The sequence below is a fragment of the Phasianus colchicus genome, chromosome 25 (genome assembly GCF_987193195.1).
Source record: "Phasianus colchicus chromosome 25, bPhaCol1.hap1.1, whole genome shotgun sequence".
Taxonomy (NCBI): domain Eukaryota; kingdom Metazoa; phylum Chordata; class Aves; order Galliformes; family Phasianidae; genus Phasianus; species Phasianus colchicus.
In genome coordinates, this window is record NC_143460.1 from 6,234,292 (window position 1) to 6,253,272 (window position 18,981).

Sequence of the window (18,981 nt, forward strand, 5' to 3'; positions counted from 1 at the left end):
GAGGATGAGGCTTCGGACCAGGAACCTCTTCCATCGGTATTAACTCTTGCTGTTCTCTTTTAGGATTAGGAATCCATGTGGGTCTTTTTATGAAGAACAGCCTCGTTGTGCAGCTTATGAATTAATTCATTCATGCCTGTTAGCTGGTTTTCTTTCCTACATGAAGCTGCAATTGAAATGGACACTTTGTGATCTGATCCCCTCTGGCATGCTCAGATCAGCCAGGATGGCAAAGCCTGGCTCTTGGTTGGTGAGTTGTGCCCAAGTTGTGCTGCCCCGCCCCCTGCCTCTCATTAGGCAGCGGCGGCGCCGCCCCGCCCCCGGGGTCTCCTTGGTCCGCGGTTGCTCCGCCGGCTGCCGTTGGCTGAGCCGCCGTGCGCGGGAGCGAGCGTTGGGAGCCGGCTGCCGGAGGCGCGGCTCTCCTCGCAGAGCGCCGCTCCTGCCGCCTGGGCCGCCCCGCAGGACAGCGCGGCGGCAGCCGGAGCTGTCCGGGCAGCACCGAGAGGGAAGCCGCGGCGCGACGGGAGCGAGTGCTAAGGACAGCTGTGCCGGAGGTGTGCGGGAGAACGGTCCCGGGACGGGGAGAGGGGCTGTGCGGGGCTCCAGGAAGCTGCAGGGAGGCGACGGGGGGGATCTAGAGAGATCTGAGGCTGTAGGAGGCTGCGAGGGAGTGTGGGGGTTCTGGGGAGCTGGATGATCGTTGTGATCCTTTTCAGCCCCCCTGCCGTTCTGTGGTTCTGGTAAATGCTGTGGAAAGCGAAAGTGGTGTTTCTGCATTGGATATTGAAAGGGGCAGTTGATCTAAAGAAGTGAGCTGTAGCACGTCCTTAGAAATAGCTGATGTGCAAAGTAAGAATACCGTATACTGTGGAAAGTGAAAGTGTTGTTTCTGCACTGAACATTGAAAAAGGGCAATTGATCTAAAGAATGAAGCTGTCACATATCCTTAGAAATAGCTGACGTGGACAGGAAGATTACCATATGCATATAGGTAACATATATTTTAGAGACATAGTTACCGAATTACGTGACCAATTCTTTCTCCCAAAGCTGCAACAGACTTTAAATGCTCTAAACAATGTGGGTATAGTATTCTGACCTGGGAAACGTACTGTAAGGTTGTTCATTAGGCCAGCAGAAGTGAAGTCCATTGAACAGACTCTCAAGGAGTCGGGGCCTTTACACAAAGCAGAACTGTCCCACTCTGTGGGAACGTTAGGATGCTGTAGGCAGGCTCCAAGATACTGCCCTCTGTCCTCCTTCCAAGCTTATCTCTAAGCAAGGACAGATGGATGACCTGAACAATGACCCAGTGCAAAGGGCACAAATGCTGGGGGGTAATGAAGCAGTTAAGAGGTTATGTCTATGTTGTAAAGCAGACATCCAAAAGTTACGACCAGATGTTTGTTAAGAAAGCAGTTGTTAGAAGGCAGTCGACCAATTAAGATATTTGTGGTTGGGTGGTAAGGATTTGTGTTTACTTGGTATTGGTACGATTAGTGAAGCGTTGCGAAAGAGTGTGAACCTGCAGTACTCAGCCAGCGAGGAGCCGGGGAGAAAGAGATAAGGGTCGGGCAGTAGGGGATAAAAGATGTAACACTCTTTTATCCCTGCGCTCTCCTGCTTGCAGGAGGCCCGCCATTGCAATTGGGAATAAAGATAGATACAAAGATCAGAGAACCGTCCTGGAAAACTATTTGGCTATTTCCAACAACGCTTATAAATATCTTAGATGTGGGAGTCAAAAGGACACGGCTGCAATCTTTTCAGCGATCTGTGGTGACAGAAGAAGGGGAAATGGCCATAAACTGGAGCACAGGAAGTTCTGCACCAAAATGCAAAGGAACTTCTTCACGGCGAGGATGACGGAGCGCTGGAACGGGCTGCCCAGGGAGGCTGTGGATTCTCCTTCTCTGGAGATATTCCAGGCCCTCCTGGGCGCCCTTCCTGTGCTGCCTACTCTAGGGAGCCCGTTTTGCAGGGGGCTTGGGCTCAGTGATCTCTGGAGCTCCCTTGCAACCCCAGTTTTGTGATTCTGTGATTTTATTCATTGCTTCTTGCAGCAATGCAGCGTTTCAGATGAGAGAAAAGCACGGCGGGCGTAAACTGGGTTTCTGTGGTTGGTAAAGCTGTGCTGAGAACTGGGCTGACTACTGCACCTGGAAATGTGTGCAAAGTCTGCAGACACAGAAGAATAACTTTTCCTTGCAGGTTGGGCTTGTCTAAGGTAGGTGATTGCTAGGTGAGCTTGTGCTTTAAAGCATCAAGTTGTATAAATAAGGAAACTTTAAAAGCAAGATTGCCAGTTCTTTTTTACCTAGGTGATTTTTTGCAAGGAGAGATTTGAAATGCTGCTTGCTAATGGAAGATGGAGAGAGGAGAATCAAGTCAAAGGCATGCTGTGCATAGCCACCACGTAGCATCTGCGCCGCTCTCCCCCTGCACAAAGGAGGAGCAGCTCAGCAAGCTTGGCCTGGGCCATGGAAGGGAGCATACAAATATCTGGACCAACCCCAACGGAGCGGGTTCTGCAGGTTGGTTGTCTTCTGTTGTTTGTCTCCCATCCTGTTGCTCAGGGGTAGATGTGTTCTTGATCAGTGCTAATAGGAAACTTTCATGACATTTTTGTTTCAGCTGTCCCAATGCTTTGATCCCTTGCTGCTGGGATGGGGCGTTTGCAGAATGACAATGTCCAGTCAGATGTTGGGGATGAGTCTACGCACCGGGGTATGTCTGGCAGGACTGAGGCTTGGGGACCAGGCCAGGTCAAATCCAGTGCACTTTGCTCTCATTCTTAGTGCTTGCTTTTGCTCAGGAGGGTGGGTGGTGAGCCTTATGAACCAGTGCCTGCAGATGGGGTTTGTGGAGAAAGAGGTCCTGCAGGCCTTGTGTGACACCCATGGAGCTATAGTGAGGCTGCATCAGTGTAAAACGCCAGAAATCCCCAGAGGTGTGAAGGTGAGCTGTGGGCACCAGTAACACAAGAGGGAATGTGCATGCTTGGGTTTGGATGCTTCTGTGTGTTTTAAGTGACTGTGATACCACTGCTCAGTCAGTTTGAGTGTGTGGAACAAGTGTGACATCCTCTTTGACTGAGTCCTGTGAAAGGAGTCTGTATGGGAACTGCTGAGTCATGGCCTGAACCTCTGATTTATCACCTGAGGCGAGCAATGAGTCAGCCCTGGGAGCACAGGTGAAAGCAATTCACCTGTGCTGCAGGAAGGGGTGGAGCATGGCTCCACCTCTCCTAGACCCATTTAAGAGCTGACTACCAGTGGTTAGGATCTCTCTCTCTCTCTTGGAAGATTCTCTCCACTGGTCTTTCCTGAGCGATCCCACGACATGGGTAAGCATCCTATGTATTCTCTTTGTCTTGCTGTGCCTAACTCTCTTGCTGATTTCATTATTATAACATCTTAATATTATTTGATTATATAAAATTCCTTTATATAATTTTCATTGATTATACACTTGGCGAGCCAGGCAGGCAAGCCAAATATACTAAAACTTACACTATGTCCTTTCTTTGGAATTTCTGTAAATGTTCAAGGGGGAGAACACTGCCCCCCTAGATAAAATAATTCCAGGGCAGATGCCAGGATTTGCGGGATCCCCTTATTATGAATTGTCAACTATCATTGAAAAATGGGGTCCTCTACGTGTTGTGGGAAATGTTTCCCCATATCGCCTAGCTGATTACTTTCAGGGACTAGGCAATGATACATTAGTCACAAGAGAAAGACAATTAGCTGCTTCTACAGTGGCATGGCCACTGTTAAATGCTTTAAATAATGCTGAAATAAGGAATAATACTTTAGTGAACAAAAATGAACTTTTAAAAGATCATATTGAAAAGTTAGAACAGGAACTTGGCATATTAACAGGAAAAAACCCAATTCTACATCTTCCAATAGGTCAAGTCTGTAATATTTCCTGAATCAACGGACTGTGTTGATCAGGAAAATAAACAATCTAAATCTGATCTTGAATCTCCAATTTTGACGGATGCACTAGAAGTCCGTCCTGTTATAACTCAAAAAACAAAAAAGGTACAGGACAGATCGGCGGGGGTGCCGCCTGATCAGTGGCCCCCCGTTCAAACCCACTTGCACGTAACAGCCCGACCGTACACAGCAACAGAACTGATGGACTTAGTCCAACGATTCAAGCAGAAAGCTAGAGAAAATGTGCCAGCTTGGACTATGGGATTCTGGGGCAGAAAGTGTTCTGATGAATGGCCCGGAAATAGCCAAATTGGCCACAATGACCGTCCATCCTGCTCTTAGACAGAGATTATATGCAGGTAATCAATACAGTGATGAAAACCATTCTATAATAGAATGGTTAATGGCGGCCTGCTGTATGGTATGGCCCAATAAATCTGATATTCCTTTACATACAGGGATGTGGTCCTCCATGGAAAACCTTCAAAATTACATCTGTGAATTAGTTGTAAGGGAAGCGATTTATGAAGATACCTTTGATGGCCCGGATCTGGTCAAATTCTCAGCAGGGATGAGAGACCTAATTTTACAACAAGCCCAGGCATTGGGTATATTCGATCCTACCCTCCCAGCTGAGTTGGATGTCCACATTACTCAAGATGGCTTTGGTTGGGGCCTGTGGCAACGCCAGAGTTCTGTTCGGACCCCCATTGGTTTTTGGTTTCAGGTCTGGCATGGAGCAAAAGAAAGATATAATATGATTGAAAAACAGTTATTGGCTGCCTATTCAGCATTACAGGCAGTAGAGCCAATAACCCAGACGGCTGAAGTTATAGTGAAGACCACTCTGCAGATTCAGGGGTGGGTGAAAGATCTGACCCACCTTCCTAAGACAGGGGTGGCCCAAGCACAAACAGTGGCATGATGGGTCGCTTACCTCAGCCAAAGGAGCAGTCTGTCTTCACCATCCTTAAAAGAAGAGCTTCAGAAGATCCTAGGCCCAGTGACCTATCATTGTGATGCACCAAAAGAAACACTGGTCGCTCCACCAGAGAAGAGTCCCGTTCAGGAGAGGAAATATCCTATCCCTGAAGATGCCTGGTATACAGATGGGTCCAGCAAGGGCAACCCGAGCAAGTGGAGAGCGATAGCATACCATCCTTTGACTGAGACAATCTGGTTTGATGAGTGTCATGGAATTAACTAGATCAGTTTATGCCCGTGACAGGGGGCAGTAGGCCCCTGCCCTCCCCACCCCCCGCCTGGCCCCACAAAATGGGAAGGAAGGGGGAAAAGGAAAAAAACAGCGGCAACTATCTATGGAGGTAAACTTATTTTACTAACTATGATATCGGAATGCAAAATAATACAATATAATACAATCTACCAGTGGGGAAGGATCTCTCTCTCTTCGGAAGATCCACTCCACTGGTCTTTCCTGAGCGAGCCCACGACACGGGTAAGCATCCTATTTATTCTCTTTCTCTTGCTGTGCCTAACTCTCTTGCTGATTTCATTATTATAACATCTTAATATTATTTGATTATATAAAATTCCTTTATATAATTTTCATTGATTATACAGTAGTCCTATGAATTTGAGGTCTGAATTTAAGCCTGTGGGCATCGCCCAGGAGTTGGGGAAGAGTACGAGGCAAGGAAAGTTGGGTAAGAGGATGAGGCTTCGGACCAGGAACCTCTTCCATTGGTATTAACTCTTGCCGTTCTCTTTTTGGATTAGGAATCCATGTGGTTTTTTTAATGAAGAACAGACTCATTGTGCAGCTTGTGAGTGAATTCATTCACGCCTGTTAGCTGGTTTTCTTCTCTAAATGGAGCTGCAATGGAAGTGGACGCTTGTGGTCAGATGTGCGGCCCCCTCCCGCGTGCTCAGATTAGGCAAGTTGGCAAGGCCTGGCTCTTGCTTGGTGAGTTGTGCCCAAGATCAGAGAGTTGACTCTTGTGAGGTTTGAGTCATGTCTTCCAGTTGCATGTTGTGTTCTTTCTGTTGTGTTGACCTCTTGAGCTCCAGCCCTAAGTGAGGATGCAAGCGCTACCGCAGAAGAAACGGTTTAGATTGGAAGTGCAATGCAAAGAACTGGAGCCAGCAGGAGCAGGGAAGCGATCATCCTCCTCTGCTCAGCACTGGTGAGTCCTCACCTTGAGTACTGTGTTCAGTTCTGGGTGCCTCACTACAGGAAGGACAATGAAAACCTGAAAGGTGTCCAGAGAAGAGCAGTGAAGCTGCAGGGCATCTAGAGCACAAGTCTTATGGGGAGCGGCTGAGGGAACTGGGATCATTTAGTCTGGAGAAGAGGAGGCGCAGGGAAGACCTCCTCACTCTCTACAACTAGCTGAAGAGAGGTTATGTCGAGGTGGGGGTCATCCTCCTCTCCCGTTTAAGTAGTAATAGGACTGGAGGGAGTGGCCTGAAGTTGCGTGAGGGGAGATTGAGGTTGGATGTTAAGAAAAACTTCTCCACAGGAGTGGTCAGACGCTGGAACGGGCTGCCCAGACAGGTGATAGAGTTACCATCCCTGCAGGTGTTCAAGAAACATTAGATGTTGTCGTGAGGGGCGTGGCTTAGTGGGAAATGTTGGTGGAAGGTGGATGGTTGGACCGGATGATCTTGGAGATCTTTTCCAAGCTTGCTAATTCTATGTTTCTATGAAAGACATGTGCTGGTGAGTGCTTTGCTGGGTGAGCATCACCCTGCTGGAAAGCGGACAGCTGTTGTCTTTATCAGACAGCCACATCCATGGGGATTGGAGGCTTTTTAACCTTAACCTCGTCTTTCATGTCTCATGGGCAGTAAGTCATGTTGTTTTAAAGCAAGATCTTAGAGGCAACCTTGATTTCTTCAGCTGCCAGAGCTCTCCACCATGCTTCTCCGTGTGATGTGAGACCATATTGGAGGCCGTGCAGAAGTCTGGTAGGTGAAGTCAGTTGCTCTTCCTTTTCCCCCCAGGGCTGGAAGTAGCGGGGAACGGGACTGTGGGACATCCCAGCAGTGGGTTCCTACCTCAGCAGAACCAAATGGCTGTTCTGGTCCACGTGGTCATTTTGAGTGAATCTGACACAAATTAGAGACGTGAGGGGCCTGTGAGCAAAAAGCATGTGCCGCATTTTGTGGTGCAAGATGTCCTCTGAGCTGCTGCTAAGAATGCCCAGCATGCTTCCTTTTTGATGGGAAGAGATTTAGCAAGGATTTTTTTAGATGAAAATAGATGAAAATCACGTATTTCCTTTTGACCTTTCTTTCATACTGCTTCTTGAAAAGTTACCTTTGGATTCTAAACTAATATTTATTACAGAAGAGAATACATATGCACCCTGCACTTTTATCTGCACAAAAAAACTTCTGAACATCTGTTTATGTGTTTCTTTTTGGCACTGAGATGAAGCTGTGTGGAACATAGGCTTGGATGAATTTTCAGTCAGTAGCAGGGACGTGTAATGCTCATCTTAGATGTCGTGCTGACAGAAAGAGCAGAGAGGTAAATTTTATGGGGTTGCATGCTATTTTTTTCTTTTTTTTTTTTTCAGTCATGACCATGGAAGCGTTACCCAGACGAAATGAGCATTTGTCACCTGGACTTTCTACACATGACAGAGGAAGTGGAAGTCAGCAGCTGAAGCGTCTGGGAAGACCCCTGCATGGGAATGGTGAGAGTTACCCTGGCACCATCCTTTGGAAATCTCAGGGCTCTGTAAGCTCTGAAGCTGTGTCGTAACTCCTCCCGTGGTGCTGGCTCAGCTCTCCCTTTCTTTTGTGTAGGAGAGCTGGAGTTCAACTCCTTCCTGTTTCCTGCCTATGTGCTCCCTGCTTTGCCCATGGCCCAATGGGCTTTTATTCCTCGCACCCAGATTGGCACGTGTGGATAAGGGCCTCTGTTTACGTTTATCTTTTGCTTGTGGTGACAGCTCATAGCTGAGCTTGTGGTTAACAAGACACACAATAGCTGGAGATACAGTTCTCTGCGTCCCTAAAACACGAGCTTTGTGGCAGCCACGAGCCCAGGGAACAGCGAGTTTCTGTGTTTTATTTCTGTGCTTGCTCCCATTGCCCCGCGGCCCTGTTGAGGTTGAAGCCGGTGGGTGGCTCAGCACCACACACTCCCCTGTTCCCCGTGGGATGGGGGAGAGTGTTGGGTGGAAAAAGAGAAGTAAAACTCATGTTTTTGAGATAAAAGTAGTTCTGAATATATATATATGAATGTATTGCAAGTGATGTACAAGCAATGGCTCACCACCCGCCAACCACTGTCCAGTTAGCCGCCAAGCAATAAAAGAGAGTGAGATGTACTCTCATCCCCTTCAAAACTCCTTCCACTTGATGCCGTATAGTATGGAATATCCCTTTGGCCAGTTTACGTTAGCTGTCTTAATTCGGTTCCCTCCCAGCTCCTTGTTGAGAGCTTTGCTGAGAATGGCCTTGGCTCTGTGCAACTTTGCTTGTCAGAAACTATAAAGATCAGGGTGTTATCAGTGTGATTTTTCTCCTAGAACCCAAACATAGCATCATACCAGATACTCTGAAGAAAAATCTCTCCCACCTGAGACTAAGGCAGCCCCCCAGTGTGTGTGCCGTAAGCCAGATAGGGATGCAGGTGTTGCATTTCCCTGGCAGCGTTGGCCAGGGATGCTGGGGAGGTTTTGGTGCCCAGCTTGGATGTCGCAGCACTGCTGTGCCTGTCAAAGCAGCATGCTGCGTGCTCTCCGAGCAACGAAGCAGCGTTTCATCAACAATGTGCCATGCTATTTCCTGGAACCTGGTGCATTTGTGTCTCTGAGGCTAGGTTTACCCTACGAGCTCTTCTTGCAATAGCTGTTTTGAATTCCATTGCAGGCGTGTGAGCAGAAGTGCTTTTCCCTCCTTGTGTTCTGTCTCACAGTGTTTGCCCATGGTTGGTAGAAGAAGGTGCTGATGGAGTCAGCAGTAGATTCTGTTGGCTTACCCTCTGGTAAGCCTTCATCCCTGGAGCTCACTGCTGCACAGAAGAGTACACGCGTGTTTATCCCAGGGCTGCAGTAAACGGGAGCCTGGTTGGCATAGCACTGAGCAGCACCTAATGGGCTCTGCAGAGGATGGCTTTGCAGAAGGAGCAGGAGTGCCTGCGTCCACCTGTATCCTTGGATACGTTCTGGCAGCGATGCACCAGCTGTGGCTACAGTGACTGAATGCAGGGCTTGGCTTGGGGCTGCTGTGTGGCACTTACTGCCCCGCCGTATGCCTGGCAAAGCACAGCCACCCCTCGCCCACGACAAGCGTTTGTCTTAGTGTCGTGTTTCATGCTGTCTCCTGAACCTCAGGCACTGGAGGCAGCTTCCCCACAAGAAGGGGAGAAGAAAATGAGGTCGTCCTGGAAGCAAAAAGGCAAAAATCCACTTGGGAAAGAAATGTATATAGCAGTCTCGTAGCAGTTCTGTGTTTCTCCCGTCTCTTCCTTGATTTCCTTACAGTGAAATAGATACGTGCTGTAACGTGCTCTTGAATGAAGCAAAGGACTCTAGTGTGGATTTTATGTAGGCCCTGCACTGCAAGGTATGCTGCTGGGAGGAAGTGTCCATCTGCCCGAGGGTAGGAAGGCCCTGCAGAAGGATAGCCTGAGGCCGGTTGTACGAGGCTCAACAAGAGCAAGCGCCGGGTCCTGTGCTTTGGTCATGACGACCCCGTGCCAGCTTCTCCAGGATTTGGCTGAGGTAGAATTCCAACCGCCCTCTGATTCTAGAATGTTGGAGTGTTGGAATCTTCTGGTCTTGTGACGTGGTCTTGCTTCCCCACCTTGTCTGTCATGGTGGAGCAGCCTGGTGGCCCTTAGTGATGTCATAAGCAGCTAGAATGAGGGGAGGAGCAGTGCCTGCTGCATCCCTTCATTGGAGCGCTTGAGCTCTGACTGAGTAGCTCGCTTGTTGCACTTGTGCATCGACTGAGTACCTTCGTTTTCACACCATCTTGTGCAGCATCTTGTAGGTAAGCTGAGACAGTGTGAGATAGACGGGTGGACAGTGAGGTGTTGAAAGCTGCTGGCTGGCGGAGCTGGTAGTGTCATGCTGCTTACTCTTGACCATCAGACATAATTTTCACTCAGTAGCTACATTCCAAAGCATAGAGGTGGCAGTTGTCTGAGGGCTTTTCCCTTGTCTTCTTTGTTAAATTGTGCAAGCTCACTGATCAGCTCTTTCTCTCTCCTCTCCCTGCCCTCTGCCTTCTCTTTTGATGCAGCTTTTGCTCGCGGAAGAACAGAGCAAAGTGACAAGAAACGGCTGCGGCTTCAAGGAACTTGTCTCCCTTGTTCTGATCTCTTGCCAGGTACGTGCCACGCGTTGTCCCCCCACGTGGTTTTGCAGCCCGCGTCGCACCGTGTTTAGTAACACAGCCTCATCCAGCCTTGACGGGACACCGGTCGTGTGTAGAGTTATTCCACTTTCCCTCCAGCTCAGCCCTCAGAAGGATGCTGTCTGTGATGCTGTGACCGGCTAGTCTTTAGGAAACCAATCCCTTAGGCAAGGAGTCCTAGTCCCAGTTTGTGCAGGGCTGCACAACGTGACCACGAGCATGCGTGCTTCGGCTGCGTGTGCGCATGACAGCTGTGGGGAGCACAGCAGAGATGCAAGCAGAGGAAATCCATGTGCAAGGCTGCAGCCGGCGCTGGAGGTGAACTGGTGGGAGCCGGGCGCTGGGGAGCAGATCCACCCCCAGCAGTGACTCCTCTCACTGCCCTGCTACTGCGCTGTCGGAGTGCTCTGAGCAAGCGCATCTGCTGCTTTGTGCCGGAGTCCCCATCTGCTAGCAGAGGGATAGCGACTTGGTAAACTGCTGCGCAATAGGCTGTCTCGTTTGAATTGACTGAACAAAGTGGTTGTTTCTAGAACACCTGCCTATGCCAGTGGGTAACTGAGGGTAGTTCTGAAGAAGTCTCTCCATACCGTGGTGTGTGAACAGAGAAAATAGACGTGTGTTTCTTTTCAGTTCCAGCTTGTCGTGCCTGCTGTGATGGGCATCGCGTGCAGCGAGATCAGCTGTGGGCCTGACCTGGCACAAATGGAGGTAGAGTATGAAGCTCTGACTGGTCTTTGTTCTGCTGACTTGAGCCGGCAGAGTGAGCTGCAGATGAGCTCTCCTGCTTTTCAAGAGAGAGAGAATCCTTCCAGCTCTATCGGTGTCACTGAAAAGCTGCCTGAAAAGCTTCATGTCCTTGCTACGAGCATCTAGATGGCCGTGGACGTTATAGTACCGACAGAATCAGATCGAGCGTTATAAACATGCAGAAGCTTTTTCCCCATCCTGCTTGGATTTTGTCACCCAAAGACCAAGTTCTCATATTCAGCAAGTTAAGGGAAGCAGGCACTTGTAGTGAGCCAAGGATTGGGTCAGTGGACCGGCTCCTGTGTCCAGTCCATGGCTGAGGTCTCCAAGCAATAGGTTACAGGAAGCAAGCAGACTCTTACGCTCCTCTTTGGCAAGACAGTAGTGCAAGCGTGGCAAGTTTATAAAACTCCAGGAGTCCTCTCGGTTGGGGTGTTTGTCCTCTTAGTCTGGGTAGAGAGAGACACATCTTTACATTGCCTGGTGATACTGCTGCACACAAGGAAGAGAAACAGCTGTTATTAGACTTGCAGTTTCTTGTTAAGCACTCACAATAAGGATCTTTCTCTGCAGATGTGCTCCTTGCTCTGAAATTGTCCTCGTTTGTCCTCAGCTCCTCACCATGGCCTGTGCTCTCTGTTTCAGACTGAGAACAATGGGAAGCCCCTGCTGATCCACGAGGAGTCTCCTGTAAATATTCCAGCTGTTGCTGCTGCCCATGTTCTTAAGAGATACGTTGCCCAGGCACCGGATGAACTCTCCTTTGAGGTAAGCAGTTAAGGGCGTTCCTAGTTGTCATGTACAGGAAAGTATAAGGCGGGAACGCATCAGGAATATTCTCAGATACCTTCAGAATGTTTGGTGAGGTTGCAGTCTTTTGCAGGTGGGAGACATCGTGTGCGTTACTGATATGCCACCAAAGGAGCTGACCCCCTGGTGGAGAGGCAAGCATGGCTTTCAGGTAGGCACAAGCTTCAGATTTGAGAGCGCAACTTTGGTCAGGTCGGGAATCTCGGCTAAGAGCTGTGCTGCCTGCACAGGATGGCTCATGGACGTAAACGGTTTCCCCGTGTCGGTGTCAGAGGTGGTCTTTGTAGGAAACTGTCTCCTCGATTCACTTAGAAGCAAGAGCCTTCACAGTATGCATCAGGTCACGGCCACTGAACCCCACCTTTGGAAATAGAGCAGCTAAGACAGTGTTTCAGTGTCTCAGAGTATTTTGCTTGCACCCATGCAGAACGTGAAGTTAGTGTCTTTTAGGAAGTTACTGCCTGTCAGCCAAGGTAGGGTAACAGACCCTCTGCGTGCTTGTTGCTGCTGCTGGCTGCAGAACGCTGGGTAGCTCGGAGCTGGGGATTGCAGCTGCATCTCAGTCAGCAAAAACTTTCTTCTTCTACATCTTCTACAGAAGCAATTATTTGTTTTGTAGGTCTTTTGGCTGCAAATGTTGAATAATTATTACTTTTATGCAGGCCACTTTTTGTTGGATAGTCTTATGGAGCGTCAGGCAAGCACGTTCCGAGGAAAATGTTAGGTGGCTTTTGGTTGAACAGTTCGGGCCTGAGAAATGCTGCCTTCAGTATTGCACCTCTCTTTTTTTTCTTGTTACAGGTTGGATTTTTCCCAAGTGAGTGCGTGGAGCTCATCAATGGAAAAATTCCGGAGTCTCTCCTCAGTTCAGTGCCAAAGCCAGGTACGGATGTTGCATTTGATGGTGCAGGGAAGCAAAATGGCGTTTCTTTTTGGGTGTGTTCTGTGTTTAATACCTCCTTTATCCATCCCGTGTTATAGTCTGAAATCATAGAATCCTCCTAGTATGGCTTGGGATGGAAGGGAGCTCAAGGATCATCAAGTTCCAACCCCCCTGCTTCAGGCTGGGCTGCCAGCCAACCTCCACATCTAATGCAAGACTAGACCCCACTGCCCAGGGCCCCATCCAACCTGGCCTTTGGCTCCTCCTGCAGGGATGGGAGAAAATCCGTTTTTGTATGTACTTGGTAACGTTCTTCCCGTTTTGACGTGCTCTGTAGAATGTGTTATGCTCGGCCTCGTCCAACTGAGCCAAACCTGAAATGAACTGGTTTCTTCCTGTTGTCGTGCAGTGCCAAAGAAACGCGGCAAGCTCGTCACCTTCCTTCGTTCCTTGGTGAAGGCCCGCCCAAAGAAACCGAAAGAGCGGGAGGTGGAGAAGGAAAGGGTGTTTGGCTGTGACCTGGGAGAGCATCTTCTCCACTCTGGTCGCGATGGTAAGGGACAGCCCGTTCCTGAGATCTTCCTCTGTTGGGCATCTAAAGATGAAAGGGAGGTCATATCTAGCAAAGGGGCAGGTTGGTACCGGTGGAGAAACGTGTAATGGAAGTTGATGGCTGAAAGATAAACTGAGGCTAATGCTCTTAAGAGACAAGCACGTTTGTATTTGCTTAAACCAAAGCCTGTAAGCCAATCCCACGCTAGCCTGAAAAGAAGGGAAGCCTTTTGGCCAAGGAGAGTGTCCTACATCAGTTTCCCTGCTCTCCTGGACATGAGATTTCCCACCTCCTTTCATTCCCATGGGAGCTGTGGTGGGACTTGCAGTGTCTCCGGCTTCCCCAGAATTACTTTCTCCAGGCTGATTCCTAGGTCCTTACACTTCTTGAATGCAAGGAACACGTGTCTGTCCAGTTTCCTCATCTTGGACAGCTTTCTTGTGTAAGGAAGAACTAAGCAGTAGCCTGGCTGGGCTTAGTGGATGAGATTTGACAGGAGCACAGCCTGAACCAGGACTTGAATGAGGAGCTCAAGTAACCGCTGGCACGTGTTCTTTAGTCCCCCAGGTCCTCCAGAGCTGCGCCGAGTTCATTGAGCAGCACGGCGTAGTGCAAGGGATATACCGGCTGTCCGGCGTCGCGTCCAACATCCAGAGACTGCGGTAAGAGTGCTGCGACTGACACAGTGGTCAGTAGGGGCGCGTGCCCTGTTGTGGGTGCTCAGAGGCTTGCGCTGTGGGGCAGCTCTGTGCAGGCAGCGTGCGCTCAGCAGTGGTGCGCCAGGCTTGTCGCTGTTTGATAGGAACACAGGGCGTTCAGCAGACTTGCTGGAGCAGGAAGTTCTCCTTTTGTCCTTCAGAGCACTGGAAGGCTGTGGGGGACTGCGGTGTCACCGCTGCCAGCTCTCATTCCCGTTTCCTCCTGTTTGCAGAGCCCTTTGGAGCAGCCCACACTCCTCCTTGCTGCTCCGGGCTCCTGGCTTAGGATTGTAGACTAGGCAGCCAGTTGTCAGAGTCACGGGAAATGCCTTAGCAAAACGAAAAGGTCTCCTTTTGGAAACATCTCATCCAGCATGGCTCGTGTGGTGCTGGTGACTGAGTGTTCATTTTCTCCTGTTAATCAGGAAGCCCTTCCAATGCTTGATTATATTTGGTGTGGCTTTTGACTTGTTTTCCTCTTTCTGAACCCCCCCGCCCGTTTTTGTGTCCTTCTCTCCAGCCAAGAATTTGAGTCTGAGCAGATTCCTGAGCTAACCGTCCGCGACACTCACAGTGTGAGCTCCGTCTGCAAAATGTACTTCAGGGAGCTCCCGAACCCTCTGCTGACTGACCAGCTGTATGACAAGTTCTCGGTAAGCACAAGGCAACGTCTTTCCTTTACCTCTTCCCTGGGCCTCTTGGGAGATGGCTGCAGCAGTGCCCCAGCTCTGAGGCCCTTTTTCTGTTAGCCCCGTGGGGTTTACTCGTATGTCTCTGCCACATCATACATCATGTGGATGCCATTTTCGGTGGTCCCAAGAGGCGGTTATTTCCATATTCGCAAAGCTTGCGAGAATTCATGTTTTTTGTTTTTTCTTTTGTTTTGTTTTTCTATTCCCCAAGTATTTATAGAATGGGAATGGGATTGATAGCAAAGTGCACTTGAAGCTTGAGAAGCTGAGCTGCGCAATCAGGCTGTAAACCGGCCCGCTGCTTGGACTCCTTGGCCTTGATGGCACCAGCTGCGTGCCGCTATGTTCCCCAGATGCCTCCTGGAAGGCGTAAAATCTGTCTCAGCGCAGACCAACTGCATGCTGTCCCCATAGTTCCCGATCCTGTGGCAGGTATCTAGCCTGATTTGTGTCTCAATCCCTTTCTGCACTATTCCAGGAGGCTGTTGGTGCCACTACAGATGAGGAGCAGCTGGTCAGAATGCAGGACGTCATCCAGCAGCTGCCCGCTCCTCACTACAGGTCAGTGCTGCCTTCAGTCTGTTGAGCTCAGCTGTGCTGCACTTCAGAGGGCAATGGTGTGATTCCAGGCTTGTCTCATGCTGGCAACATGATGCCTGCGTATGTTGAAGCAGTTTAAGGCTACACGGGGTTAATTTATTGGGTCGGTTCCTGGGCACGGGGGCACAGTTGGTGCAGCTGGTGGCTGCAGCTGTGCTGTGCTGGGGCTTGGTGCCACAGTGTGGCACTTAGTCAAGTTGGATCTACTTCATCTTCAGTGACAGTAGCAATAACATGCATTGAGGCTTTGCTCTGTGAACCGCAGCACCGCGTGCTCATTGGTGCTGAATATTTGCCTCTCTGATTTTCCAGGACACTGGAATACCTGATAAGACACTTGGCTCGTCTAGCCGGGAACTGTTCCGTGACAAACATGCACGCTAAGAACTTAGCGATTGTGTGGGCTCCAAACCTCTTAAGGTAAACTTCTTTCTCCATTTCAACACACTGCTTGGATCTGTTCTCCGGAAAAAAATGCAATCTACCTTTTTCTCCATCGAATGTGCTCTTCTCCTGTACACTGTAGTAAGTGGCTGACGGCAGAGCAAGAGCCTGGACTGTTCTCCAACCCCACAGGCACAATTTCTAGATGACAATTTCTGCCCTCTTGTTTAGATGGGACTGGTGTGTCCTTGACCATCCAGGAGAATTTCTTCAGTGGCATCACCGCGGAAGCCTCCGGAGCCCAATTTGACAGCTTTTGGCTGCAACAATCCAGACTTGGGGAAACTTGGATCTTGGATAAATGACTGCTACAATCTGCCTTTTCTACAGATCACAGCAGAACGAGTCTGCCTGCGCCAGCGGAAGAGCCGCCTGCATGGAACTGCAGACGCAGTCGGCTGTGGTGGAATTCATCATCAACCACGCAGATGTCCTCTTCTGCTCCAAATCCGGATCAGACATGGCAGATGGAGCAGGTGAGTGTCTTCCTCCATGAGCTTTATCTTGATCAGACACCTTGATCAAATCCAGGCCTTCTCCAAGATCTTTGAAATACACTTTTTCTATCGAGGGGACAGCAGACTTCTGGGCTTAGATTAGAATCTGGCATCCTGTTGCTGGATGCTGAGAATGTCCAAGTCCAAACTTTACAATGAGAAAAAAACCGTCACTGTCGTTACGATGTTTTGCATGCAGGTGAAGCTTGATGAAAGTGTGGCAGTGAAGCTTTCTGAGTTCCCTGCCCCCACTTTCTAGGGTTTTTCTTTGCCCATTTCGATACAGTGAGCTGCTCTTAGTAATTATGACTCTGTCCTTTGCCTTAAACATACATCTGACCACATGCTTATTCTGACCTCCTCTTCTTCTAGTGGCTCGGATAAGCAGGTCTGAGAAAATGATAGCATCTCCCCCAGAACTGTGATGGCTGTGGTGCTGCTTTGTGATCCTCGCTCTTACCTGTGGCTTTCCCTTACAGGGCACGGTTCTCTCTCAGGGCCCAAGTCTGCGTGGGTGTCTTCTCCTGCCACAAAGCTGCTCACCGTGGAGGAGGCACAGGCTCATAGGCGAGGCCACAGCAGCTCTTCCGTTGTGACACAGGGCAGGGACATAGAAGTGGAAGAAGGCCCCACAGCTGTACAGGGGAAATTCCACACAATCATCAACTTTCCATCTGAAAGGTAAAGAGGACTTTGTTTTCCAGCAACCGTCATCATTGTTTGGGTGGGTTGTGTTGTTGTTTTTTTTTTTCCCCCATTATTTCTTGCGCCAAAACATGTGGAAGCTAAATTAAAGTAACGGTGCCTGAAGTGAATTGTTGCAGTGAATCTCTGCTCCCTTTGGACTCTGAGATTCAACTAACATATTCGGTTTAGCCACACGAGGCTGCCATTCCTTCCTTGCTGGGCACGCAGTCACGAGATGTATAAAGCCATGGTGACGTCTACCCTGGCCTGAGCTGGCTCTACCTTGAAACGTTGGGGTTTTCCAGCTGTCGGGGCCACATGCCTGAAACCAGTTCCGGTTCTCCTCTAAGCAGAGCTGCTGGTCAGACCTGCTGGCACTAGAAACTAAACTTGGCGGTGAGATGGGGCCGACGAGGTGTTGATGTCAGAGTCAGAGGTGCTTTTGAATTTCCTTTATGGCTGCACGGTTCCTCAGAAAGCAGTTACGCCTGCTGGCTCCAGAAGAGCCATCCCTTAGATGCTGTCCTGTACAGCCGCGGAGCCTTTGCTCACGTGCTCTGCATCTTGCTTGACACAGTTTAGGGGAATTTAGCAAGCAAGACTTCAGGGCTGAGCTATAGGAGTGGAACCGTCCTCAACTGCTTGAAAGAGAGCGAGTTTCTAAGCTGTGCTTCAGCAGAAACCAGGCAGTGCCAGGAACAAGCAACTGTTGGCAAGAGCTCAGTGCAGCTCTTCCCTCACCCCGCACCACACACGACTCACACCAGTCACTGTTTTCTCTCTCCAGACAACGTCCTCCCAGCAAGATGAAGGAATCACCGGCTGGCAGTTGGCGTTCCTGCTTCAGCCTGCGGATACCATCCTCTGTGGCCAAACGCCGACTGCAGCGCAGTCCCAGGGAGCCCTCAGAGACAGAAGTCGTGGTGCTGGCAGGTAAGGGTGCGAATCCAGCTTTCAAAGCCTTGCTTTTCAGCAACATAGAATTCATGCAATACAAGTGGACTTGTATCTCCTTCTAGCGTTCCAACCTATACCTAGCATCTTCAGATCACCCCTGATCAAGAGCCACTTTCATAATTCAGCTTGTGAAAGTTTGACACTAACCCCTGTGTACCCTTCCTAGGTGAATCGAGCCCTTGTCTACCCAGAAGAGCCGGGGCAAGTAGCGATGGTGCGCTGTGTGCTTCCATCGATGGAGGGCTCTTAGGAAGCACGAGTCACTGTGGTTCAGATGACAGCCTTCCACATAACAACAGCGATGGAGAGAAGGAGCTCATCCAAGTTCACGCCCTCATTTCTCCCGGCTGTGCTGAAGATGCTGACCTGAGCCTGCTGGACACCACAGTCACCAGCCTGGACTGTGACCCAGTGCCTTTGCAGTGCAGCCCAGCCCAAGCACAGTCCGAGTGCCCCGACAGCAGCACCTCCACGCAGGAGCAGGTCAGCGTCGCTGAGGAGAAGCCGAGCCTCTTGGAGGGGGACTTAGAATCAGGCCTCCAGCCCCAGGCACCGGGCAGCAGCACTGAGAGCTCTGAGCCACTCTCTCCGTGACAAGAGAGGATGAGTCCCATCTTTACCCTGGACCTCTCACGCCCTCCTGTCTTTTACATAATAATAAAAGCACGCTCGTGCTCAATCAAGGCCTTGACTGCCTTCCGAGTCTTCATTCACAGAGACTGGGACAAATGCAACGAAGAGCAAGGCACTCCAGCTTGCAACGCGATGGCTGTGGGGTGCGCGCAACAGAGCTCTGGGATTGTTCCCATTCTGTCTGGCTTTGGGATGTCTGCAGCGAGAGCTCAGCTACCATCTGGTATGGTAGCAAATGATGTTTAGCATCCTGGATGCTGCTCATGATAATCCCGAGCTTCCTGGCTGTGGCTTTGTGATGCTTTTCAGGGCTTTTTGATGCATTTCGAAGCTCCCTAACGCCTCTCTCCTCCTGCCGTGTCCATTCCTGGCTCCCGACCTACGAGCTGGCCGTGCAGACCTGTCGTCATCACGCTGCGGCAGGAGGAGCTCACCTTGAGCAGCATCTCCCTTGCCCCGCCCCCTGCCTCTGATTGGGCAGCGGCGGCGCCGCC

At 50.0% G+C, this 18,981-nt stretch overlaps 1 protein-coding gene across 9 annotated transcripts; it reads left to right on the top strand.

Moving 5' to 3' along the window:
• Positions 1 to 100: 100 nt before the first annotated feature.
• On the top strand, positions 101 to 18,981 carry LOC149915066 (rho GTPase-activating protein 32-like). Of its 9 annotated transcripts, none has more exons than XM_090124576.1 (21): positions 101 to 554; positions 2,064 to 2,534; positions 2,635 to 5,871; positions 5,970 to 6,091; positions 6,428 to 6,627; positions 6,756 to 6,875; positions 7,490 to 7,609; positions 10,170 to 10,256; positions 10,917 to 10,994; positions 11,679 to 11,801; positions 11,917 to 11,994; positions 12,645 to 12,726; positions 13,136 to 13,279; positions 13,839 to 13,941; positions 14,498 to 14,630; positions 15,148 to 15,230; positions 15,582 to 15,689; positions 16,044 to 16,189; positions 16,690 to 16,891; positions 17,685 to 17,830; positions 18,021 to 18,981. In XM_090124576.1, exons 7-21 carry the CDS (start codon positions 7,601 to 7,603, stop codon positions 18,446 to 18,448), a joined length of 1,950 nt encoding a protein of 649 aa, XP_089980702.1. In that variant the 5' UTR covers positions 101 to 554; positions 2,064 to 2,534; positions 2,635 to 5,871; positions 5,970 to 6,091; positions 6,428 to 6,627; positions 6,756 to 6,875; positions 7,490 to 7,600; the 3' UTR covers positions 18,449 to 18,981. The 9 variants fall into 9 exon arrangements, with proteins under 9 accessions (XP_089980702.1, XP_089980699.1, XP_089980703.1 ...); XM_090124573.1 differs by lacking the exon at positions 6,428 to 6,627 and having other exon boundaries at positions 2,635 to 4,303; positions 4,403 to 5,871; positions 6,808 to 6,875; XM_090124577.1 differs by lacking the exon at positions 6,428 to 6,627 and having other exon boundaries at positions 2,064 to 2,227; positions 2,322 to 2,534; positions 6,808 to 6,875.

What these genes read in the sequence shown, in the direction of transcription:
- LOC149915066 (XM_090124578.1), top strand. An exon ending in CGGATGAACTCTCCTTTGAG is followed by an intron (nt 11,802 to 11,916) that starts GTAAGCAGTTAA and finishes AGTCTTTTGCAG; the next exon opens with GTGGGAGACATCGTGTGCGT. An exon ending in GAGGCAAGCATGGCTTTCAG is followed by an intron (nt 11,995 to 12,644) that starts GTAGGCACAAGC and finishes TTCTTGTTACAG; the next exon opens with GTTGGATTTTTCCCAAGTGA.